Here is a 26,266-nt window from a genome sequence, read left to right on the forward strand (position 1 = left end):
TTCCTGAAATTCAGGTGCTGCAGGCAGCCCTCAGCACAGAGAGCTGACAGGGACCCTGGGTCAGGGGTTCTGAGTTCCAGCTGCCACTATTCTTCTTCACCTTTGGGTAAGTTTTGTGCCTTTGGTCTTGAGGGCTCTTAGCCCTCTGATTTGGGACTCCTTTTGATGAGATGAGGTATTTCCCGTGATAGGAAAGGTTTGGAATTGCCCAGGTCAAAGAGAATCTTTCCTGTGCAGCCAGGACTTGAGCCTGCCTGCAAATTTCAGAGAAACCAATGACCATCCTGAGGATGCATAAGTGGTCACTGTGTAACTGTGTTTTGTTTTGTTTTTCAAGGAGCGATAAAGATACCGGCTTTGGCTGACATGTGGGCAGGGGGCTGGGAACCTTCTACCAATGCCAAGGAGTAACCATAGCCAGAAGGTGACATAATAAAAAGAAAATACAAGATGGTAGGCAAAACCAGACTGCCAGTCCTCATGAGGAGGAGGCAGGATCTGGTGGGGCTGATGGATGCCCCCTGGTATGTGTGGGTACTCACCTTCTTCTCAGATGTCCTGGTTGTGTCCGTGTCCCACATTGAGGTGCCAGCTGTCCTTCAGGCCCCACTTCTTTGCCCATAGCAGCACAGTCAGCCTCCGACTACAACCTGTGGATCCTAAGGGGGAGGTGAAGCAGGAACAGTTGAGAGTAAAGAGACCAGAGGCGGCGAGCTCTGGGAGTAAAGAGACCAGAGGCGGCGAGCTCTGGGAGTAAAGAGACCAGAGGCGGCGAGCTCTGGGAGAACAGAGTCTCAGGAGACAGGCTTCAGTGAGACAATTCATTTTAATGGGGGTGGGGAAGCTTTTATTTACTTAACCTTTGCGGGGTGACTAGGGGCTATTATTGAGGTGAGCATACATCACTGGCCAGGGTCAGGATGCCTCATTTGTGTAAGGAGGAATTCCATGTGCTACTGCATGTGACTTTATAAGGAGAGAGGAAGTTTGCCTGGCTTCAGGGCTACAGGACTTCCTCCAGAGGAGCAAAGGTGAAGGGACAGGGCTATGCGTACTGGGACGTGCAGGCCCAAGGCAAGTCGCGGGCCAGGGCAAGTAGGGGTGATCCTACTCGTGCCGATCTCAGGACAAGATTTCCGGGGTTTGGACACCCCTCAACCCCACTCTTGTTCCAGGCCTGCTCCCCTGGTCTCAAGGCTCCCTGCTCCTTACCCCCACCACATCCTGTCCCATGGCTCACTGGTTCCACACTAGTGGCATCTGTGGTTGTCATGGCGATGAAGAGGGGGTGCAGAAGTTGGAACATTGGCCTGCAGTCACACAGTTTTTTCTTCCTCCCACATTAGAATGGTAACCACAGTTCTGAACGGCTATGAGGTTAGGTGTAAGATTCAAACCAGGTGTGGTGGCTCATGCCTGTAATTCCAGCACTCAGGAAGCCAAGTGTCTTAGTCACCGCTCTAGTGCTATAAAGAGACACCATGATCAAGGAAGAAAGCATTTAATTGGGGGCTGGCTTACAGTTTCAGAGGTTCACTCCATTATCATCATGGTGGCAAGCATGGCAGCCTGCAGGTATGGTACTGGAGAAGGAACTGAGAACTGTATCTTGATCTGGGGGGTGGGGAACAAACAAGACAGACAGACAGACAGACAGAGACAAACAGACACCGACAGAATGAGAGAGAGAGAGAGAGAGAGAGAGAGAGAGAGAGAGAGAGAGAGAGAGAGAGACTGACTGAGACTTCCTCCAACAAGGCCACATCTGATCACCCTTTTTTTGTTTGTTTTTTGTTTGTTTGTTTTTGTTTTTTCGAGACAGGGTTTCTCTGTGTATCCCTGGTTGTCCTGGAACTCACTCTGTAGACCAGGCTGGCCTCGAACTCTTTTTTTTTTTTTTTCCTGATCATCCTTTTAATCCTTTCAAATAGTTCCACTCCTTGATGACTAAGCATTCAAATCTGTGAGCCCACGGGGCCATTCTGATTCAAACCCCACACTTAGGAGGAGGGCAGGAGGGCTGCAAGGTCAAGGACAGCCTGTGCTACCCAGGCTCAGCTACAGATGCTCAGGCGATACACGGATCTTCAAACGTACCTCACCTCACCTCATCTCACCTCACGAGGCCCTAGTGCCCACAGATCAATAGGGAAACCAGGAATGTTAAGCACACGGGGTGACCTGTCTTTCCATCCAGAAGTCTGGGGATTGGAGGTGGTTAACAGCATGGTGATCTGTATGATCTGAAAGGCCAGGCTATACCGAGCTTCCAAAACCAGGACCACAGATATGAAACAGTCTAGATGACCCTTAAGTTATCTGTACATTCAGGGGATTCCCCACGCTCCCACGGTTAGGACAGAAGATGACTAATAGCCCAAATGGCCGGCACACTAACAGTATGACTGAGCTGTGACCGGTCCTTCCCTAGGCCTTAAGCTAATGCATGCATGGAGGCTAGAGCTGCAGAGGCTAAAGAAGCAGCTCAGCTGGTCAAAGCAGGCGTCAGCATCCAGAAGAAGCAGTTCACGATTGCCTTTAACTCCAGTTCCTGGGGGTCATGTGCACACATGCAAGACACACACACACACACTCAAGTAAAATAATTTATTTCAAATTTTGTTTGACTTTAAAATATATTTTTCTAAAGATGTCAAAATTATCTGTTAAAATTAAAATATAAGGGGCTGGAGAGATGGCTCAGCGGTTAAGAGCACTGACTGCTCTTCTAGAGGTCCTGAGTTCAATTCCCACCAACCACATGGTGGCTCACAACCATCTGTAATGAGATCTGATGCCCTCTTCTGGTGTGTCTGAAGACAGAGACAGTGTACTCACATACATTAAATAAATAAATAAATACATACATACATACATAAATACATAAATCTTTTTTAAAAATTAAAATATAAACTAAAACAAATTAACCCAAAGTATTTATTTTAAAATATTAAATATGGGATTTTTTTAATGTTTCAAAATTTTCTAAAGTTGTGTTGAAATTTTTTATTTTTTGAGATCCAGTCTCATTATGCAGCCCTGAGTAGCCTGGAACTTGCTATAGAGATTAGATTGGCCTTGAACTCACAGATATGTACCTGCCTCTGCCACCCAAGAGCATAAGCAGGGTATATGGGGACCAGGATCTCCTACATAGAGTCAGCTGTACAAGAGTGGGTCACACCCTCTGTATCTGGAAGGCAGGGACCTTCGCAGGATGGCCACTCACTCGTAGGCACCACCTTCCAGGTCCCAGTCATAGGTCAGACACCTGCAAACTGTGTTGTGGCTTGTAGGCCGGGCTGGAGAGTACTTAGTAACAGATCTTACCTGACACTTTTCTTCTAAATATCTGAATGTGACATTCAGGTATCCCGAGATACCCTGTGCATTGCTTGAGCAGTGCACGGCGAGGATATGCAGTGGACAGCACACAGGGAGAGCTGGCTTCCAGCCCCTCATCTTTCCCTACGTGTTGCTTCCTTCTTCCAGGTCACCCTTCATTGTGATTTTTTTTTTTAAATCCACTTTCCTTTGTCCAAATTTTGATTGATTTTCCTCTTCTGGGTCATGTTCTATTGGTATCACAAATGAATAAATGCCTTCTCTGATATTACCTACTGGGTGGTTGCCCAGGGTGTGGGGTAAAGGCCACAAGGACGCGGGACAGTCCTTGGGTATTCTTCATGGGAAGAGTCTCTTTTCCTTTCTAGTTCTTTCTTCTGCCATGTCCCCCTTTCCCATTTCCCTTTCTTTCTCTCCCCACCTATCTCTTTATGGAATCTCAAGTAGTCAAGGCTGGTCCTGAATAGACTGTGTGGCTAAAGATGACCTTGAACCTCTGGTTCTCCTGCCCACACCTCCAAATACTGGGCTTGCATCTTTATCTTTCTTAGAAACATCTCTTTAGCTCCTTAGAGCCGGTGAGAACTCATGTTGCCTAGGCTCAGAGTCACACCCACCTGACATGTTCATAGACACACAGAGCTGATCCCCAGCTCAGATCTGAGACGGTGGCAGAAGCAGTTTAGTGGGGCTGGCGCTCTCTGTCCGGACTTAGGAAGATGTTTTAGTTTGTGATTTTTTTTTTTTTTAAGATTGCATTTAGAAGACTAGAAAGGCAACGTGGATAAAGCAGTGTTGTGAAAGCAAATGACCACCAAGCACTGTGCTGGCATGGGCAGTGACTCATGTCATCTACCTCTGTGGCCGTGGTAATTTTATCACACGAGACCACAGAGATGTGGTGACAGCTGAGAAGAGCCTTTCGCAGAACACTCCTGGAGCGGTTGGTCTGGTTCTATCAGCTGCAGGCTGATAGAACTAATCTTGACAATCTCTTAACTCAGGAGAGACGTGTCATGGGCAGAGGAGCCCATGAATGTCACTGTGGTGGGAAAGAAATGACATCCCTTCAGGGGAGGTGACGCTCTGCCCACAACCACGAAGATGGCAGGAGTAGGCTGCCGCTCAGCTAAATGTCACCGCCGCGCAGCGGGGGCATAGAGCACACATGCACACAATACACGCAAAGGCCACTGGGTTAGCCCATGGCATCAGAAGCCTCCGGTGACCTGGTCAGCAGTGTGGCTGTGTGTTCTATGGTGTGACAGACTTCAAGAGCTCTGCTTTCTTTGGAAACACATGCCTGCTGCTGAGCTATGTAAACCACGTAACTTTGTTTCTCTTATTCCTCAATACATAGGATTACTATACTATAAAGTCCGATTGGTCACATAAGCATAAATGTGAGAGTCTAGATTTATCCAGGTCAGACTGATGGCGAAGTGTGGGCTTGGCCACCACACCATGCTCTGACTCCCTCCCTCTCAGCAGTCACTTGAGTCAGAATCCCAAGGACAGCAGATCAAACCTCTGTGACTTACCGTGACACCAGCCTCCAGGACGGCCAACCACTTTTCTTAAGTGGAAAAAAATCACAAGTGTTAGTGTGTGGGGACCTTGAAACCCTTGTTTGCTACAGATGGAGTTGTGAATTGATGTAGCTGCGGTGGGAAACAGTGAGCTCAAAGTGAAACCGAGCTACTACTTGGCACAGGAGCCCCACCCTTAAATGTACACCAAAGAGAACGATTCAGTTATGCACACACCTGAATGGCAGCATAAAAGCCATGAGTGGAACCAATTCAGATGTCCATGAACTGCTGAGTGGATAAACAGCACGGGATATCTCTGTCTAAAGGAATATTACTACACCAGGAAAAGGACACATTCGACAACAGGAAAGGAGCCTGTCACAGAAAACCACAGGTTGGCTAATTGTATTTTATGAATGTGTAGAAGAGACAAGATCATTCTCAGGGAGACACAACATATGTGGGATTTGGTCATGTTGTCCCCCAACCCGACCACCAACCCCAGACAGGGTTTCTCTGTGTTTCTGGCTGTCCTGGAATTTGCTCTGTAGACCAGGCTGTCCTTGAACTCAGAAATCTGCCTGCCTCTGCCTCCTGAGTTTTGGGATTAGAAGTGTGTGCCGCTGTGCCTGGCTTTAGATATTTTTGTTTTAAAATATTTCTTAAAAAGCTAGGCTTGAGCTGGGCGTGGTGGCACACACCTTTAATCCCTGCACTCGGGACGCAGGGTCAGGTGGGTTTCTGAGTTCGAGGCCAGCCTGGTCTACAGAGTGAGTTCCAGGACAGCCAGGACTACACAGAGAAACTCTGTTTCGAAAAACCAAAAAAAAAAAAAAAAAAAGCTAGGCTTGGTAGCACATGCCTTTAATCCAAGCATTCAGGAAGCAGAGGCAGGTACAAGTAGATCTCTGGGGCTTTGAGGGCAGCCTGGTCTTCACAGTGAACTCACAGCTGAGGCTTCATACTGAGACACTGTCTCAAAAATTAAAAACAAAACAAAACAAACAAACCATGCTTATGTGTGTTCGCCTGTGTATTACACCCTATACATGCAATGCCGGTGAAGGCCAGAAGGGGGCACCACATTTTCTGGATCTAGAGGTTTAGGCAGCTGTGAGCGGGCCTGTGGAATGCTGGGAGTCAAACCTAAGTCCTCCACTAGAACAGCCAGTGCTCTTGATCACGGAACCAATCCAGGATTTCTTTTTGATTAATGGGAGTGTTCTGTAATCGACTGGAGAGGACAGTTTCCTGTATAGTGAATAGTCTAGACTCTTCTGAATGATGTATAACTCAGATGTTGAAGGGACCTGAGCTGTGAGTTACAGGCTGCTGTGAGCCACTTGGTATGCACTGTGAGTTGAAGCTGGGTCCTCTGCAAGGGCAGTATGTACTCTTAACCACGGAGCCGTCTCTCAAGCCCCTTTTATTTTTAAATTATGTGTATGTTGGGGGTATGTGTGCATGAATTCAGGCATCCAAAAGAGGACACCGGATCTCCCTGGACTTAAAGGCGCTTGTCAGCTGCCCAGTGTGAGTGCTGGAAACTAAACTGAAGTTTTCTGCAGGAGCACTAAGCCACCATAACCACAGAGCCATCTCTCCAGCCTCTCTATTGCATCCTTCTACGGTGAGCAGTGATGTGACTGGCCTCATGCAGACCCAGACAGTTTTCAGCATGTGCGTTACTAAAGGGCAGCTCTCTTCCGGTCTCCCGTCTTACCGTCCAAGAGCAAGCCTCCATTTCTCTTGTGGAAGAACATTTCCTAGTCATTTGAATTCCAGTGGGAAGTCGTCTATCTATTTTAGATAAAACTGACCAAGCCGGGCAGTGGTGGCCCACGACTTGGTGGCCCATGACTAATCCCAGCACTTGGGAGGCAGGGGCAGGCGGATTTCTGAGCTCGAGGCCAGCCTGGTCTACAGAGTGAGTTCCAGGACAGCCAGGGCTACACAGAGAAACCCTGTCTCGAAAAACCAAAAAAAAAAAAAAAAAAAAAAAAAAAAAAAAAAAAAAAAAAGAAAGAAAGAAAAGAAAAAAGAAAAGAAAAGACAAGACCGGGTCTCGTTGCATAACCCAGGCAGACTTGGAACTTGGGACTCGTGATCCTCCTGCTCCAGCCATACAAGTTCTGGAATTACAGCTGTGTGTATGTCCACGCCTTCTTGCTATGACCTCTCCCCAGCTGGCCATCTCCTGAGCATCTTTAGTCACGTGTCATGCTCGGTTTCCATAGCAACCGCGTCCTCCTCTTCCCTTTCCCTCCTCCCTCCCCTCTTCTCCTTCCTTCTTCCTTCCCTCCTCATCTCCCTCCTCTGATCTTCCTCACCCTCTCCTCCCTCTTTCTCCTCTTCCAGTTCTTCTTTTTTTTCCCACTCAATTTAACGTTTCTCTAAAACTTACAGATCTCCACCTTGTTCAGCGACATCACCTATCTCCCGCCCTGCAGTTTTTCTTCTCCCCAATCTCTCACACTCACTCACAGACATCACAGAACATCCTGCCCTGCTGTCCTTTGCCTAGACACACAGCCAGAGCCTTCTCACTTGCATAAGGGCACCCTAATAGTAATACTGGTGAGACAAATTCCTGGGCTTCCAGGGTTGGATGGCACTCTCCACAGTGCAGCTCAGTACTGGGTTTAAGAGGTCTCTCTGTTCTTACGGTTAGGAGATGATTTGTGACAAAAACCACTTGGGTCGGTCTCAGTCCTTAAGTCTTCAGTATTTTAAGGACACATGAAAAGTTTTGCATGGATGAAGGACTGTGATAAGCGACCAAGTCTGTTTCCTAAAGTCGTCCAGGAAACGTCCTAATGGGCAACAGCTGATTCCAAGAAACCCTTCAGAGTGGCATTGAGTGGGGACTGAAGCTCTGGGGATTTTGAGGGTAGCGAGGAGACAAACCACCTCACAGAGCAGCTGGGGATTTCCCAGGAGGCCCTGCTCAGTTGAGTCACAGGTCCTGTGTTTGACCTGTGGTCTTGTGGAGCGGCAGAACCTCACCGAGCTGCCAAGGAAGCAGAACGCTCCTCGCTGCCCTGAGATCGAAAGGTTTGTCTGCTGGGGACTAGTGGGGGACTAGAGGAGTGAGGACGGACTGTGTGCTCCAGTGCAGATTTCTAGACTGTTCTTCCCTTGTAGTTTATAATTTCCATCTCATAGCCCACGACATAAAGATTAAAAAATGAAGTTGGTCCCCCCTTTTCTTTTTTTCTTTTTCTTGAGACAAGGTCTTGTGTAGCCCAGTCTAGTCTCAAACTCTCTGTATAGCCTGACACTGAATTTCTGACTCTCCTGCCTCCATCTCCTGAGTGCTAGGATTACTACTGTACCTGATTGAGTACCTGGGTTCCATGCATGCTAGGCAGGTGCTTCACCGCCTGAGCTTCAGCACCAGCCTTAGAATTTGTTTTTAATTGCCTTTTTTGTTTGTTTACAATCCTCAAATCTCAAAATTGGCAAGTACAGGTCTGTGCTTAAGAAACCCTGACAGTGGGCTGGAGAGATGGTTCGGTGGTTAAGAGCACTGACTGCTCTTCCAGAGGTCCTGAGTTCAAATCCCAGCAACCACATGGTGGCTCACAACTATCTGTAATGGGATCTGGTGCCCTCTTCTGGTGTGTCTGAAGACAGCTACAGTGTACTTATATATAATAAATAAATAAGTCTTTTTTAAAAAAAGAAAAGAAAGAAACTCTGACAGTAAATTAACAGGGGTCTTTTAAAATGAGCCCAATTAAATGTTCAGTAAAAAAAAAAAAAAACAAAAACAGGGCGATAGCCACAGGCTCTCCTTTCATTGAGGGGACCCCTCAGATGGCACTGGCCATCTGGACTTTGCTTCAGGGGCAGCATGGCTGCAATCTGGATGCCAACATGGATACTCTGAAAGTTCTAATGCTTCTGTTCTCATTGTCCCTGTGTTTGTGAAGAACATGAGATTTCACCCTTGGGCTTTGCAGATATGCGCAAAGCCGGTGGCTGCTGTAGAACTCTGAACTTTGTGCTTCCATAGTATCCCAGTTTTTTCTTAAAGGACTTTAAAATGTTAAATTGTCTTTGTATGTTTGGACACTTGAGTGCAGACAGCCGGAGGCATAGGATCCCCTGGAGCTGGAGTTATAGACAGTTGTGAGCCTCCCAGTATGGGGTTGGGAATCAAACCTGGGTCCTTTACAGGAGCAACGTGTGCTTTCAAGCATTGAGCCATCTCTCCAGCCCCAATATCCCAGTCTTAACTGCTCTTTAAAACACTGTGGAACTGGGGGCTGGAGAGATGGCTCAGTGGTTAAGAGCACTGACTGTTCTTCCATAGGTCCTGAGTTCAATTCCCAACAACTACATGGTGGCTCACAACCATCTGTAATGAGATCTGATGCCCTCTTCTGATGTGTCTGAAGACAGCTACAGTGTACTCATATAAATAAAACATATCTTAAAAAATACTGTGGAACTGCTTAAATATGGTTGATAGTGTAGACAGTTCGGGAAAGGAACCCCACCCCACTTATAGTTTACAGAATGACACTTGTGAGATATCCCCCTCTTTTAGAGACAGGGTTTCATGTAGCTCAGGTTGGCCTGGAACTTTCTCTGCAGTCGGGGATGGCCTTGAACTCTTGCTCCTCCCGCTCCCATCTCATGTGTGCTGGGGTTACAGCATCCACTACCACTCCGGGTATCTGCACACTGGTTCCTGTTTAGCAAGCATGCTATCAGTCAAGCAACAGCAGCAGCCAGAGGACAACTCATCTGACTGAGACACTTTCGGAATCTCCTTTGCTAGTGTCCTGTGCATGTGACATTTCGCCATGGGAAACAACTGTTACAACGTGGTGGTCATTGTGCTGCTGCTAGTGGGCTGTGAGAAGGTGGGAGCCGTGCAGAACTCCTGTGATAACTGTCAGCCTGGTAAGTGCCAAAGTGACATGACTGTTGAAGACTCAGTTCAGTTAGCCTGGTGTCTTAGTTAGGGTTCCGTTGCTGTGAAGAGACACCACGGCCAAGGCAGCTCTTATAAAGAACAGCATTTAATTGGGGCTGGCTTACAGGCTCAGAGGTTTGGTTCATTATCATCTCTGTGGGAAGCATGGAATCTTCCCACCAGGTAGGCTTGGTGCTGGAGAAGGAGCTGAGAGTTCTACATCTTGATCCAAAGACTGCCAGGAGAAGACTGTCTTCTGCAGCTACTCATTCCCTTGCAAAAGCTTGTTGAGGGGGCTGGAGAGATGACTTTGGTTAAGAGCACCGACTGCTCTTCTGAAGGTCCTGAGTTCAAATCCCAGCAACCACATGGTGGCTCACAAACATCCGTAATGAGATGCCCTCTACGGGTGCATCTGAAGACAGCTACAGTGTACTTAGATATAATAATAATAATAAATAAATCCTTTTAAAAAAAAAGCTTGTTGAATCCAACAAAGCAGCCATGAGGACTCCACTTGCTCACTTAACCTTGCCACCTTGTCAATTTGCCATCTGAGCTTTCTTTGTCATGGTATTTATATGTTGTTCTTCCTGGCTGCTGGACTGTGCTGACGGTCACCCTGCAAACATGTGCAGTCCTAAAATGCCAGTCATTGTGATGCCAGGAGGACAGACAGAATATTTATTTTGATATCCTCGAAAATGTCACAATGCTGAGAGAACTGGTCATTTGTTGTCAGACACAAATGCCTGTGACAATTCTTGCAGGTACTTTCTGCAGAAAATACAATCCAGTCTGCAAGAGCTGCCCTCCAAGTACCTTCTCCAGCATAGGTGGACAGCCGAACTGTAACATCTGCAGAGTGTGTGCAGGTAGGTCAGTCTGTCTGTCTGTCTGTCTGTCTGGAAAGGAGAGCTTGCTGTTGCCCAGGCTAGACTGGAACCTGTGACTCTTGTTCCTCAGCCTCCCAAGTCTGGAGGTTTGCTTTAGAGGGGAGACATCTTCATCTTTAAGACCATTGGGCAGAGTTAAGCTTTGATCCGTTTACTGACTGATTTTTGATTAAAAGCTTGAGCCTCACAGGTGTGCTAATGCCTCTGTCCACAGCCAGGTGTGGTAAAATTCTTTCATGCAATAACAATCATTTTTTTTTTTTGCTGAACTTTTTGAATAACAGAGCAAATACTCACTTGACGTGAGAGGCATTTTGTTGTTGTTGTTGGTTGTTGTTTTGTTTTGACGCTGGATCACATTATGTAGCCCTAGCTGACCCAGAACTTACTACATAGACCAAGTTGCCCCAGAACCCAGATCCACCTGCCTCTACCTCTGGAGTGCTGAGATTAAAAGTGTGCACAACCATTCCTGGATTGTTTTTTAATTTTTTTAAAGTCCCATGTATCCCAGGCTATCCTTAAACACCTCATCTTTCTGTCTAAATGCTGAGATTACAGGTGTGCACCACCACACAGTTTATGATAGTGGCTCTCAACCTTCCTAATGCTACAACCCTTTAATACAGGTCCTTGTGTTGTGGTGACCCCAGCCATAAAATCATTTTCATTGTTACTTCCCAACTGTAATTTTGCTACTGTTATGAATCATAGTGTAAACATCTGTGTTTTCCCATTATCTTAGACAACCCCTTTGAAAGGGTCGTTCAACCCTGAAGGGGATTGCTACTTACAGATTGAGAATACCTGGTTTATGAGGTGGGATGGGACCCAAGGCTTTGGCACACCATTGAGCCACACCACCAGCCCAAGAAAAGGTTTCAATGAGCAAAGCGTAAAAATATTGTAGTGGAGATTGAAAATAAAACAGTATGATCCAGGCATTACAGCACAAAGAGCCAGCACTAGGCAACTGAAGCAGGAGGATTTTCAGTTTAACGCTAGTCTGGGCCACACTGTGAAACCCTATTTCAAAACAGAAAAAGAAAGTAAACAGGCAAACATGATGTTCTAAAGTTATAATGTCACTAACATATGGAGAGCAATCATGGATATGTATGTACATATATGAGTATATATAGGATGTATATGTGTACATATGATATATGTGTGTATATGATGTATATGTGTGTGTGTATATGATGTGTATATAATATATATCATGAATATGTGTATATATGTTCATATGATGTATATGTGTATATGATGCATATATGTGTGTATGATATGTATGTGTATATATGTACATATGGTATATATGTATATGCATGATATGTGTATATGATGTATATGTGTGTATATATACATATGTGTATATATTCACACACACAAAATTGTAGAACAGAGATTTGCTTCCTGAATTTAGAGGTAACACGGAGCTGGGGCTTTGTAGGCTATTTCAGGTTCAAGAAGTTTTGCTCCTCTACCCACAACGCGGAGTGTGAGTGCATTGAAGGATTCCATTGCTTGGGGCCACAGTGCACCAGATGTGAAAAGGACTGCAGGCCTGGCCAGGAGCTAACGAAGCAGGGTAGGTTGCTCTCTCTCCACCCAGCAGGCACGAATCTGTCAACCTGAGCACAGCAAGCAGCAGACAGAGACACAGAAGTGTTGCCAACAGGTGATTTCATTCCACTCTAGTGCATATTCCATAAATGGGAATAATCAGAAACCAGGACATTTTGTTAGTCATCAGAGCCACGGATCTGTACATGGTTTAGATGAGCACCGTATGAATCCATTGAACATGAGCTCTCCCAGGCTTCCAGGGCAAGCATCATTAAGCAGGTGCTTCAGAGAGACTGCTGCGCTTGCAGAAGACCCAAGTTCATTTCCCAGCATCCACATCAGGCAGCTCACAGCAGCCTGCCATGCCAGCCCCAGGAGCTATGGTGCTATCTTCTGCATTCATTCTGTGGGTGTCTGCACTCACGTGATCATGTGCACATACAGGTACATGCACACATGCATGTGAATTAAAAAAAAAATTAAACAAATCTTCAAGATAACCACTGAGCAGTTTGTGCAGGTTAACCTAATGACCCGAGATAGTTGCTCATCACCAGGAAAGCTGAGAGATGGAAAATGCCTTCTACTGATTCTCAACCTTTCTTCAAGGTTGCAAAACCTGTAGCTTGGGAACATTTAATGACCAGAACGGTACTGGCGTCTGTCGACCCTGGACGAAGTACGTATGCACTCTCATTTTTCTTATAGCACAAAGACCCTGGGGCAAACTGAAAGAGAAGGACACTGTCACTGGAATGACGATCTGCAATGACAACCCCTAGGTGACAGGGAAACTCTGTGCTTACAGAAGTTTGTGTGAATACAGGCATTTCCTCAGAACCTATTCTCTGTGTGCTGTGCTGGCCACTGGAGGGACACAGGCAGTGGAAAGGGTCCAGGTGTGCTCATGGGCTTGCAAGGTTGGCGCTGGGCTCTGGGGGTGGCCACTGGTCCAGGTGAGGTTTGATGCTACCTAGGACAACAGGGATCTGGGCTGGAACGCATGGCTCAGAGGTTGTGAAGGCAAGCTGGCAGTCATACGGACCCCTAATGACCCTTTTTTGCTACTTCAGTTATATGTTTATAATGTTTAACAAGTGTACTGGTGGGTAACAGACTAATGTGTTTTTTTTAAGCTCTTTCAACTTAAATTGATTAGAATGTCCAAGTTAGTGTTTGTAAAATGGGCTGTGAACAGGAATCTAAAGAAAAAGAAAAATCCTATATGGATTTATATGGTGGTGATAGTGATGATGATGGTAGTGATGCAAGAACAGCTGCTATTCATGAGTCTGTGTCCCTGGGGACTTTTTTGTTTGCTTTTATCCCACTCCTGGGAGCACAGGCTGCCCTTCTTTTAAGCTGCTGAGCAAACCAAGGCATAGTTAGGCAGGCTTTATAAATCTCCCGACAGTCACTCTGAAGTACAGACCCAAGGCTTACACCTGCATTGTCTAATGATGCTGCTGGAAACCCTTGTCCCTATTAGTGTCCCACATGTGCCCAGGTCACTCAAAGGAGCAAAACCTCAAGGGGAAGGGTTGAGAGACTCATGAGTCAAAACATGTTGAGTCACGATGGCTGAACTTGGCTGTAATGGAGTAAGATGGAATATATGTGGCTCCTGAGGCTGGGGAGAGAGGAGCCCTGATGGGAGGTGGAGTGAGTGACGCTTAGTGTACCAGGAGGTGAGGGAGACAGGTGCAGGCCAGAGAGCCTCTTGGTACCTCTTGGCACTTTCTCACATCATCTGCTCCCTGCTTGAGATCCCAGGCCTGCCCACTGAGTCACTTGGATACAAAGTTTCTCACGGTGCTGCTCTGTAAATTAACCATCTGATTTCTTTCCCTTGACTTGTCTAAGCTGCTCTCTAGACGGAAGGTCTGTGCTTAAGACCGGGACCACGGAGAAGGACGTGGTGTGTGGACCCCCTGTGGTGAGCTTCTCTCCCAGTACCACCATTTCTGTGACTCCAGAGGGAGGACCAGGTGACTGTCTAATTGCTTTTATTTAAATAAAAGTTAATGAGCAGCTATGGTAGCTTACAACCGGAATCGCTCCACTAGGAGGCTGAGGCAGAAAGTTGGCAAGTTCCAGGATAGCCTAGGCTACATAAAAAGGGGCTACCCTTTTCTTAACCCCTTCAAGAACCTCACCCAAACAACCGCATGATGTCCATTCAGACTCCATGGGCACTGCTGGGTCTCCCAGCTCTTCCCACGGCAGGCAGTTCTGATGTACCATGCTCTTTGTACTGTCTTGTTTCCTGGATGTTGTTACTAAGTCAGTAATCAGTAATAGTGACCCTTGTCCCACACAGGTAATGTACCTTTACAAAGGCCAAGTCCATGGAACTGACAGGTCTCACACTTCCTCTGTGTTTAGTAGGACAGGCTACCTAGTTTCCGCAGGCTTCTAGTAAAGCCGTTACATATAAGTACATTGTCTACATTGTCACTCTCTTCAGACACACCAGAAGAGGCCATCAGATCCCATCACAGATGGTTGTGAGCCATCTGTGGTTGCTAGGAATTGAACTCAGGACCTCTGGAAGAGCAGCTAGTGCTCTTAGCCACTGAGCCATCTCTCCAGCCCACTTTTGGGTTCAATTTTAAAAGCTGCTTAGGTTTAGGGCTTGGGTTGTGACTCAGTTGGTAGAGTACTTACCTCACATGCCGGAAAGGCCCCGGATTCCCTCCCCAGAACTGTATGAATCTGGGCATGGTGGCGTATACCTATGATCTCCACTCTGGTGGCAGAGGCAGGAGTTTGAGGTTATCCTCAGGTATACGTGGAGTTTGAGGCTAGCCTGGGATACATGAGACCCTGTCTCAAAAACAAAACAGAACAAACAAAAGACAGTAAAGTCATAAGGTTATTGAGTTACGGGTGGGGGTGCCTGGGCACTGCCTCTCCAGAGCCCATGCATTTCCAGGGTGAGCTCCAATCAAGCTTGCGCTCACCAACCACTGTGGCATCTGTCTCCTTGCTCCCTCAGGAGGGCACTCCTTGCAGGTCCTTACCTTGTTCCTGGCGCTGACATCGGCTTTGCTGCTGGCCCTGATCTTCATTACTCTCCTGTTCTCTGTGCTCAAATGGATCAGGAAAAAATTCCCCCACATATTCAAGCAACGTAAGGCCAACACAGCATGGGATGTGGGGGCAGGCAGGACACACGTCTGGAGTCAGAGGACAGTCTCTCTCTCGGAATGTGTTGTCTTCCTGTTTCAGGGACTGGATGGACGCAGGTCCTCAGGCTTTCGTGGTGGGAATGCCTTTACTCACCCATCCATATTGCAGGCTTGGATTTTTTTTTTTTTAAGTTATGGGCATACAGTTGGCTAGCCCATGGTTGCAAAGCCAGAACAAGCTTGCTCCCACAAGGATATTGGCAATGCCTGGAGGCAGTTGTATAGCGAGACTTTTGGTTTCTTTCTTTTTTTTTATTACATATTTTCCTCAATTACATTTCCAATGCTATCCCAAAAGTCCCCCATACCCTCCCCCTCACTCCCCTACCCACCCATTCCCACTTTTTGGCCCTGGCGTTCCTCTGTACTGGGGCATATAAAGTTTGCGTGTCCAATGGGCCTCTCTTTCCAGTGATGGCCTACAAGGCCATCTTTTGATACATTTGCAGCTAGAGTCAAGAGCTCCAGGGTACTGGTTAGTTCATATTGTTGTTCCACCTACAGGGTTGCAGATCTCTTTAGCTCCTTGGATACTTTTTCTAGCTCCTCCATTGGGGGCCCTGTGATCCATCCAATAGCTGACTGTGAGCATCCACTTATGTGTTTGCTAGGCCCCAGCCTAGTCTCACAAGAGACAACTATATCAGGGTCCTTTCAGCAAATGCTTGCTAGTGTATGCAATGGTGTCATCGTTTGGAGGCTAATTATGGGATGGATCCCTGGACATGGCAGTCTCTAGATGGTCCATCCTTTTGTCTCAGCTCCAAACTTTGTCTCTGAGACTTTTGGTTTCTTTAAAAACACAGGAATATTATGTGTTTTTGTTTAATTCCAGGTGTGGGATATGGGGCAGCTTCAGACTGTCCGCAACAGCTGTCTACAATTTGCCTCTAACAGGGGCATGATTTTGCCAGCTGCAGATGGTTTCCGCAAGTGTGTGATATATGGAATTCTGGGGACTTTTCAGAGGTTATATAAACTATAGAGCCCTGCTAGAAGGGGTTTGTTAAGTAGTAGGGTGTGAAGAGAAGAAATTAGGCAAAGATCATAATTGCACCAAGGGACTTGCTACCCCTAGTCTAATGATATCATTGCCCTCCCTCCCATTTTATTCTTTTTTCTCTCTTATCTGGTGTTAGGGGCTTGGAAGAAGTGAAGGGGTGGAGAAGGAAGGAAGAAAAAGGACCCACAAAGTAGCCAAGGGTCTGGTGACACAGTTGGGGTGGTTGTGACTTGGTGCTGGGAGGCATAGCTGGAGCAAGGGCTGAGGAAGCTGTTCTATCCCACAGTGCAGAGTGGCCACTAGGGCAGAAATGAAGACAGAACAGAATCTAGGGTACAGATAGGACATCAGACACATATGCCACAGTCCCAGATAACTGTGCACATGTGAGTGTGGGCACCCAGTCAGCCTGTGCCCGTGGCATGGAAGAACCGGAAAAGAACATTGTTCAGAAGCTGGGGGTTGAGGGGGGCATGGCTCAGTTGGCCAAGTGTAGACACACTAACGCCCAGATCCGTGTAAGAAGCAGTGGCATGCTCCCAACAGTGCAGGCAGTGACAGGCAGGTCCCTGGGTCGCGCTAACCAGCCTCACCTAGTTGGTGAAATCAGAGCTAGTGAGAGACCCTGACTCAAAAAAAAAAAAAAAAAAAAAAGCAAGCAAACAAAGGTGGACCTCTGCCCTCCAACACACATGTGCACTTGCACACATGTCAATGCATGCACACCCCTACACCCCTATACAGAGCACCACCCTACTCACCCAGCCTTACCTCTCTGGATGGTAGATAGCCTCGGCCTTGGCTCAGGTCTACACTTAAGTAGAGAGAACTGGAGGGTGTGGAAGTGAGTGTAGGATGGACTGCTACGGTGTGAACAAACGCTTTCAGAGGTGGATTTCACCCACTCATAAGCTAAATAAGATGCTGTTAAGAATCAAGCTAGTGTCTGGCACTGAGTCAGTACCCTACACAAAAGCTTTCAGGGTCTACTCGCATTTTATGGTCCAAGATGGGGCAGCTTGTGCTCTGACTTTGTGAAAGACAGGATGAGGGCACAAGATGGTCAGAGATAAAGAGCATCCAGATGGCAAAATTACAGCTTCAAATGAGAGCGGACCGAAGTGTCGAAATTGATTAAAATATTTGAGGAGAGCTCAGTAGGTTAAGACACTTGCTGCAAAGCCTGATGACCTGAGCTCCAACCCTGGGTAGTAGGAGAGAGCTGACTCCCGCGGGTTGTCATCTGGCACGCAAGCACACGCCCGCACATGCGCCCGCACATGCGCACAGGCACACAAGCGCACTGTAAAAGCCTGAGGCTAGAACCAGAGAGGTGGTCCAGCAGGGTAAGGGTGCTTGCTGTTCACTAGTCAGAGAATCATCTCCCAAGCTTTATTTGTGTTTTTGTTTGTTTGTTTGTTTGTTTGTTTGTTTGTTTTTTAACCTGTGGCGGGGGGATGTGGGAACAAGGAACTGAGGTCGTGTCCAAGGCAGTAGGTCAAACTTTTCCGAAATGATGGGGGGGGGACGGGGACTGTACTGGATGCCTCTTCAGAGAGCTTCGAGTTCTCCACTTGCTCCGCTTCCGTGTGAACGGGGCAGCGCTATTTTTATCTGTCTGGTGGGTGGGGAAGAGGAGCTCGTTGTGTTTTGAATTTACATTTCCTTGATGATGGTTGAAGTTAGCTGCCTTTTGCCTTTTTACATTTGATTGGCTGTTTGGATTTCTTACGCTGAGAAGTCTTCCTGCCGGGCCACCTGCCCTTTCCTTATCAATGAAGGGGACACCGTGCATGTCCCCAGCTGTAGATGTCTGTTCCTTTTCTTTGGTCGTTCTCTCTCCTGCCCAGGCTTCTTTCCGGCGCAGCCCTCTAAACTACCAAAAAAATCCTCATCACACCCCACTCCCAGAGAGCCAACAAGGTTTCTATGAACATGTCTTCAAAGGTATTAATTAGTAATGACTGACCTGCAATTTTATAAAAAGCTTTAAAACCCTTTTAGTTTTTATATAATTACACATTCACAGAAAGTCACAAAGAGCAGGATAGCGTCACATGGCATCCGTGAGACCCTAAGGTCACCACGAGGCCAGGACAATGATGGTGTGAACACACATAGCTGTCAGTCACTTCATTAGCTGTGTAGATTCATGTAACATAACTGAACCAGGCAGCTTGTAAAGTGGGGCGTGGGGTGCAGATCTGGAGCCCCGGCATGAGAGAGACTGAAGCAGGAGGCTCATGGCCCTAGATCACAAGACTCAACAACAATCAAGCAAACAAAATGCCCCCAGACTATCCACAAGCAAGGTCTTGGCCCCCGCTGGCTCTCCTCAGCCCCTACTCCTGTCCCCCTTTCTCTGGCAGCCCCCTCATCTATTTTCCATTTTAACTCCTAGTTGTTTAAAAAGTATATTTATTATTTAATGTGTTACAATTAATTTGTTACAAAAACAATTGCATGAGTTTTATTGTATAAAATGCACGCAGGGACATGTGGAGGCCAGACCCTCTGGAACTGGACTTACAGGCAGTGATATGTCACTGTGTGGCTCCTCTGTGTGGGTGCTGGGAACTGATCTAGGGTCCTTTGCAGGAGCAGCGAGTGCTCAACTACTGAGCCAGCTCTCCAGCCCTGTGATATTTTACTCTTACATGTAAAACAATCAACCCAAACCAAACAAAAACAACAACAACCCACCCCTAAATCTATGGATGCTTATGGGTAGGTTTCATGTGAGGGTAAGTTTTTGTGTCTCTTAAGATAAATGCACCCAGAGAGTCAGATGTTTCTGAGTTTGCTTTTGTTTACTTTGTGTGTGTGCTGAGATCAGAAGACCACCTGCAAAGGGAGATTCTCTCCTCCACTTGGCTGAGTCTCTCTTGTATCCACCAAGCAATGTAGACTAGCTAGCACTGAGTCTCCATCCCCGGCCCCACCCCCATTCCCCACCCCTGTCTTTGCCTCTCATCCATCTTGCCATAGGAATGCTGGTCTCACCACTGGATTTGGCTTCAAAATATTTTCTTAATGGAGCTGGAGAGATGGCTCCTCTGGCTGAGAGCACTGACCGTTCTTCCAGAGGTCCTGAGTTCAATTCCCAGCCACCACATGGTGTCTGACAGCCACCTGTAATGGGATCTTATGCCCTCTTCTGGTGTGTAGGTGTACATGTAAATAGAGCACTGACTTTTTTTTTTTCCTAAAGGAAAAATAGTTTTATGTCTCTCCCTCCCCGAGAGAGAGAGAGAGAGAGAGAGAGAGAGAGAGAGAGTGTGGTGGATGTATGAGAGGAGGAGGTGTAATGAGGCATGAGTGCGTGCGTGTGGGGGCTATGGATGTGTGTGCATGGTGGAATGCATGTGGGGGCACGGGTGTGTGTGGGCAGTCACATGCAAGTGCATGTGTGTAGGTCAGAGGAGTCCCCGTGGGAGTAGGTGCTCTCCTTCTACCACATGGTTCACAGGGATTAAACGCAAGCCTTCAAGCTTCAGCAGCAGGTGCTTTTCGCCCAGCTACCTCGCCAGCCCACATCTAAGAACCCCTCCCTACGTCCTGGGTCGGAAGGGTTGAGACTTTCCCCAGTGGTAGTGTCTACGTTTTACACTTTTGTGTTTGACATTTAAAGCTATAAGTTAGCTAGCTATAAAGTGTCAGAACTTAAGGTCGAGACTTTTTCTTTTTGGGGCTAGGGAGCTGTGCTTGCCATATTCCAGTGTTACTCAAAGAAACAGTCTCCCTTCTCTGTCTACCCACATTTTTATTGGCTCTGTGCTCATGAGGGGGTGGAGTCCCTGATTATTGGCAGTTCTTGTGAGGGGGCGGAGTCTTCTGTTACAGCTGTGTGTCTATTCCTGCACCATCGAGTCTTGATTACTGTGATGATAATATCAGTCTCAAAACTGGGTAGAGAGTAGAGGACCCTCCCCGCCCCATCTTACCTGTTCAGGTTTGTTTTAGCTGTTTATTCTGTTTCTTTTATAGTTCCGTGTAAACTTTATGAGATTCTTATCTGTGTCTACAGAAAGGCAGCTGGTACTCTGATGGAGGTGTCGTGAAATCTGCGGATCTTCCCGCTAGCTGTCCCTCTCCATGAACCTAGTATGGCTCTCCATTTACACTTCCTCTTTCCTTACCGATATTTTATAATTTACAATATATAAGTCCAATATGCCTTTTTTTATTTTTATTTTTTAAGATTTGGGCCTGAGTATTTACTGCCCCCCTTCTTAGCGCGCGCGCGCGAGCACGCGCGTGCATGTGTGTGTGTGTGTGTGTGTGTGTGTATTTTTGCACACATCTGGGCATACCTGTGTGGGAGAATGTGCACGTGGACGCCCTATTTTGGTGTCAGGAATCATCTTTGATTTTTTTCTTTCATCTTTTTCATGGAAGTGGGATCTGTCAATCAAACTCAGAGCTCACCTATATGGCTGGGCTTGCTAGCCATCTTGCTCTGAGGATCTGGTCTCCTCTCTCTACCCCCCAAGTCTGGGATTACAGCCAGGCTGCCATGCTCACGTGGTCATTTTGTGGGATTCTAGGGATCCGAACTCACATCCTCATAAGTAGGTGGCCAGCACTTTAGTCACTGAACTATCGCCTCTGTCTTCTTAAAAATCCTTTTCTAAAGCTTTTCTATGTGTATATATATATATATATATATATATATACATATATATATATATATATGCCTGTGTAAGTGAATGCTGTGTGTATTGGAGGCAGACACCCTGGAGTAGGAGATTGTGAGCTCTCTGACCTGGGTGCTGGGAACTGAACTCAGGTCCTCTGCAAGAACAGCAAGCCCTCTTGGCCACTGAACATCTCTCCAGCCCCATTCCTTTGTTTGTTTTGTTTGCTTTTGTTCTTAGAGAACTGTTTATTTTCTGTATGTGAGTACACTGTTGCTGTCTTCAAAACACCAGAAGAGGGCATCAAATCTATTACAGATGGTTGTGAGCTGTGGGTGAGATGTGGGTGCTGGGAATTGAACTCAGGACCTCTGGAAGAGCAGTCAGTGCTCTTAGCCATTGAGCCATTTCTCCAGGCTCTTGGAATTTTTGTTTGTTTGTTTGTTTTTGAGACAGAGTTTCTCTGTGTAACCCAGACTGTCCTGGGACTATGTAGACAGGCTGGCCTTAAAATCAGAGATCTACTGGGATTAAAGGTGTGAGCCAGCAGTGTCCAGCACTCCAGTCCCACCCCCTCTTTTCTTTAGACAACTGGACATGACATAGGGCCTTAGATCATGTGTTCATTATGTGTAGAAGCGGTGTGCTTGTGAAACTGGCTTCTATCCCGTCTCTCTCATGAACACACCCCCATGGTCAAGGGGGGTGTTTTGCAGAGTCCTTGGGGTTTTCTGTGTAGACCACAATGTCATCTGTAAATAGGGTAACATTTCCCCTTCTGTGTGGTGGGAGGCACTTCCTGCTGGCCTCCAGGATTCTGATAAGAGATCCGCTGTTATCCCAGTGGGTTTCCCCGTAAGTAGCATGGCCGGCATGGCCGGCGTCTCTCGCTGCTCTCAAGACTTTTCTCTGCCTTTTGTCTTCAGAGCTCTGACTGCGACGTGGTGTGGATCCCTGGACCCCTCTGGTTTGAGGTCCAGCTTCTAGAACTTGCAGATTTTGCCTTTTCCCAGCTCTGAGGCGGGTGATGGCGATTCAGCCATTATTCCTCCAAATGCCTTTTAAACCATCCAGCCCTGTTTCCCTTCTCCCGCCCGCCGCGCTCCAGTGATGTCAGCTCGGCTCTCTCATCAGAGACCCCACCTGTCCTTGAGGCTCTGTCTGTCCACCCGTCTGTCTGTCCGTCCGTCCGTGGATCAAATAATGACATTTCCTGCTCCACTCCCCTCATTCCATTGTGAAGATAGTCATCGATTTCCTAAATTTTCAATTATCATAATTTTTCAGTTTTAAAATAGCCACTGGGTTCCTTTCCATTCTCTCTCGGGGTCTCACGCTGTTGTCCCTTCTGGTCTGGAACCCCTGACCTCAAGCAGCATCCTACCTCACCTGCCAAGCAGCTGGGAGTCTGGCCGTTCACCGCGGCATGTAGCTCTCTGTCTACTCGTTGCCCTTGTGTTTCTGATGTGTTGCTTGTTGCTTGTTGGACGTTTTCGATGAGGCTACTTTACATTCTTATCTTAGCATCTGCAACTGGGCCGGTCGTATCTTCTCTAACTGAGCTCTTCCTGGTTGCCTTAGGGATCCTGCATTGGATCCTTCACGTTAGGAGACATGGAGTCTAATGTAAACCTTCTCAGACTTTCCCTGAGGCCACTCCCAGGGGTTCGGCTCTAAGCTTCCTTGGAGGAGGGCCTGCTGTTGTCTTTGTATACGGATCCTTTCAGGCCTCAGATGACATTACCCTGGCTTAGAGGACAGGGCACACTTAGGCACTGCTGTCAGGTGACCTCCACTGACCTGGCGCCCGGGTGCCTCCAGGGGTGGCAGTATAGGCTGAAGCTCTATCAGCTTCCTCCAAGGAAGAGCAAGTGGCCCTGGACCTAGGGTGACAGTGGATGTTCTCCCCAGCCCTTCCCCTGGGGCCTGGGACTGGCCCTGGCCTGTGCTGTGATGATTCCCTGGTTGGCTAGCATAGTGGTTCTTCACCTTCCTAACGCTGCAACCCTTTAATACAGTTCCTCATGTTGTGGTGACCCCCCATCCATAGTAAGATTTTCATTGCTATTCATAACTCTTAAACTTTGCCACTGTTATAAATTGTAATGTAAAGATCTGTGTTTTCTGATGCTCTTAGGTGATCCCTGTGAGAGGGTCATTTGATCCCTTGGGGGGTCACAACCCAGAAGTTGAGAACCACTGGTCTAGAAGTTTCCCATCTTGCCAGGCTATTCTGTCCCTGGCCCTGTAGCTGGAGAGAACAGGATTTCCCTGACCTCCGTGCTGGCATCCGTGAGCTCCCAGGCAACTTATTGCTGTGCTGTTTCTGAGGCCCTGAGATTCTTGGCCAGTCTGTCCTCTCCTCTCTGCCTTCCAGCCACCTTGTGTTTGTTTCCTAGGTTATGTCTGGAGTTTTGGACAGTATAGAACAGCAAATCTGGGATCATATGGCCTCTCCTACCTGAAGTGAATACTTATTATTTTGGCGGATACAATTACAAACAAATATCCCAGCAGCCTTTCTCAGTCTTGACTTAATTTTACTTCCCCCCCCTCCCCTCCCTTGCCTCTCCCCTTTAAAATATGATCTAAGACATAGAAGATGTGGCTTTGGAATGGGGCCTTTTGTTAGGTTTAAAAGAACCAGAGGGGGCTGGTGAGATGGCTCAGTGGGTAAGAGCACCCGATTGCTCTTCCGATCAAATCCCAGCAACCACATGGTGGCTCACAACCATCTGTAACAAGATCTGACGCCCTCTTCTGGAGTGTCTGAAGACAGCTACAGTGTACTTATATATAATAAATAAAATCTAAAAAAAAAAAAAAAAAAAAAGAACCAGAGCTGGAGGGGCTGCTCAGCTGTAAGCGCAGATGTGACAGCCCAGAGCTGCAGCTGCAGAGCCGCAGGTACCGGGGCCGTGGCCCTACACCGATCAGTTCTTTGCTTTCATAGACAGAACTAGTGAGCATCTTTAAACGTGTGCCACAGATCTCATGGAAAAGAAATGAAAATCTGAAACACTCTTGAGAATAAAATAGGGGCTGCTGCACTGAACTCACAACTGTGCCTGCAGCATGGCGTGGGCTGTGCTTCTGGCCGCCGTGAGCTGGGCTCAAGCTTTGGTTGGTTTGTTTCAAGCCATTTTATAAAATATAGGAGATGGTTTTTAAAGCCAAAATGGGGGCCGGGGGGGAGATCCTGGCACATCGGGGCGTGCCTGTAATTCCAGCTCCTGGGAGGCTGATCTGGCGGATCATTACATGTCCTCAAAGGCCAGCTTGCTCTACAGGGAGAGTTGTAAGTCAGTGAGACCACAGAGTGAGACCCTGTCTGTGAACAAACCACAGTAAAAATAAAGATACAGTAAAATAAAAAAGCTATCTCTAGAAAGCTCATACCTGCCATCACCTGGTTTGTAAGCTTGCTCACTTTAGGGTCGGGAATGTTCACAGGTGTGACTCATGTAACAAACTGAGACAGTTGACGTGTCTGTTACATTGTGTCTGTTGTTTTCTAGCATTTAAGAAGACCACTGGAGCAGCTCAAGAGGAAGATGCTTGTAGCTGCCGATGTCCACAGGAAGAAGAAGGAGGAGGAGGAGGCTATGAGCTGTGATGTACTATCCTAGGAGATGTGTGGGCCGAAACCGAGAAGCACTAGGACCCCACCATCCTGTGGAACAGCACAAGCAACCCCACCACCCTGTTCTTACACATCATCCTAGATGATGTGTGGGCGCGCACCTCATCCAAGTCTCTTCTAACGCTAACATATTTGTCTTTACCTTTTTTAAATCTTTTTTTAAATTTAAATTTTATGTGTGTGAGTGTTTTGCCTGCCTGTATGCACACGTGTGTGTGTGTGTGTGTGTGACACTCCTGATGCCTGAGGAGGTCAGAAGAGAAAGGGTTGGTTCCATAAGAACTGGAGTTATGGATGGCTGTGAGCCTTTGTGTGGGTGCTAGGAATCAAACCTGGGTCCTCTACAAGGGCAGCCAGTGCTCTTAACCACTGAGTCAGCTTTCCAGCCCTGCCCTGGACAGTTTTTAAAATTTAACTTAATTTTTTTTTTTTTTTACTTAAGCCCTTAACATTTTTAATAGGACTGTGGGAAGATCAATTTCTAGATTCTCCTTAACAATATACATCATATACATATACACATACATATACATATACATATATATTCTGAGAAAATGACAGTTTCAGTTGGATCTCATAGACCAATGGTCCAGTTAAAATAACTGTAAAATCAGTGTGTGTGTGTGTGTGTGTGTGTGTGTGCAAATATGATGCATGACAATAGCCATAAGATGCAGTATATTACCCTATCCCATTTTCCTTTGGTTTCTCACTCACTATAATAACACCTCCACTGTCTGAAGGGGGAGACCCATGCATCCCTGTCTGGAGGAAGCCTGACAGATTTTGAGGGGAATCTTCAGAGCAGTTCAAGGGCCTGCTTCTCCTGTTTCCTCTGTGTCAGGCTTTTCAATAAAAAGGCCGTTTAGGAAAGGGACAAAGCACTGTGAGGTGGGGAACACCTGTGAACTCACAGTAGGAACGCGGCCTTCCAGTCCACCATGGGCAGACATGGCTGCCGCTTGCCTCTGCATGACTCCTGGACAGCTCAAGAGCTGAGAATGGTTGTTACTTTTCTTTATTTTGAGACAGCACCTCCCTCTGTAGTGCTGGCTGGCCTGGAAGTCACAGAAATCCTCCTGCCTCTGCTTCCAGAGTACTGGGTCTTAAACTGTTCACCACGTCTCCCCTCCCCAACCCCCAAACTAGCCTTTCCATTTTTAAAAGCCAGCTAAAAATATTAAAGTTGTGCTCTTACAAAAGTCAAGCCTGTTTTTTCGCTTCATTCCAGAAATCCCCACCGTGTAGTTATGTACCCTGTAACTGTGTCGCGTGTCTTGAGCTTTCCGATACCGTGCTGTGTGGCGGCAGCTGTGAGCTGCTTTAATCACTCAGAATTGTATCTGTAACTCCAATTGCTGTGTGTAGTACCAAGGGTGTCCCTTCTGCAGGGACTGCCTGCCGTCACTTACGAGTCCGTCCTCCTCAGAGCTATGTTTGGCTTCCTCAAGGGCTTCTCAGTCACTGTGGTGGCTGCTGCTCCTTTTCAGTTGCCCGTACAGGAGAGTCCCTGGGGAGACACC

At 47.1% G+C, this 26,266-nt stretch overlaps 1 protein-coding gene across 5 annotated transcripts; it reads left to right on the forward strand.

Moving 5' to 3' along the window:
- Positions 1–25,950, forward strand: Tnfrsf9 (tumor necrosis factor receptor superfamily, member 9). Of its 5 annotated transcripts, none has more exons than NM_011612.2 (8): positions 1–106; positions 9,667–9,791; positions 10,575–10,679; positions 12,154–12,291; positions 12,879–12,948; positions 14,133–14,257; positions 15,268–15,402; positions 24,619–25,948. In NM_011612.2, the coding sequence occupies exons 2-8, from the start codon at positions 9,692–9,694 to the stop codon at positions 24,714–24,716; spliced, it is 771 nt and encodes a 256-aa protein (NP_035742.1). In that variant the 5' UTR covers positions 1–106; positions 9,667–9,691; the 3' UTR covers positions 24,717–25,948. The 5 variants fall into 5 exon arrangements, with proteins under 5 accessions (NP_035742.1, NP_001070976.1, XP_011248530.1 ...); XM_011250228.3 differs by lacking the exon at positions 1–106 and adding an exon at positions 5,146–5,271 and having other exon boundaries at positions 24,619–25,950; NM_001077509.1 differs by lacking the exon at positions 1–106 and adding an exon at positions 7,845–7,931.
- The last annotated feature ends 316 nt before the right edge of the window (positions 25,951–26,266 follow it).

This window comes from Mus musculus, chromosome 4 (genome assembly GCF_000001635.26).
Source record: "Mus musculus strain C57BL/6J chromosome 4, GRCm38.p6 C57BL/6J".
In the NCBI taxonomy this organism is placed as follows: domain Eukaryota; kingdom Metazoa; phylum Chordata; class Mammalia; order Rodentia; family Muridae; genus Mus; species Mus musculus.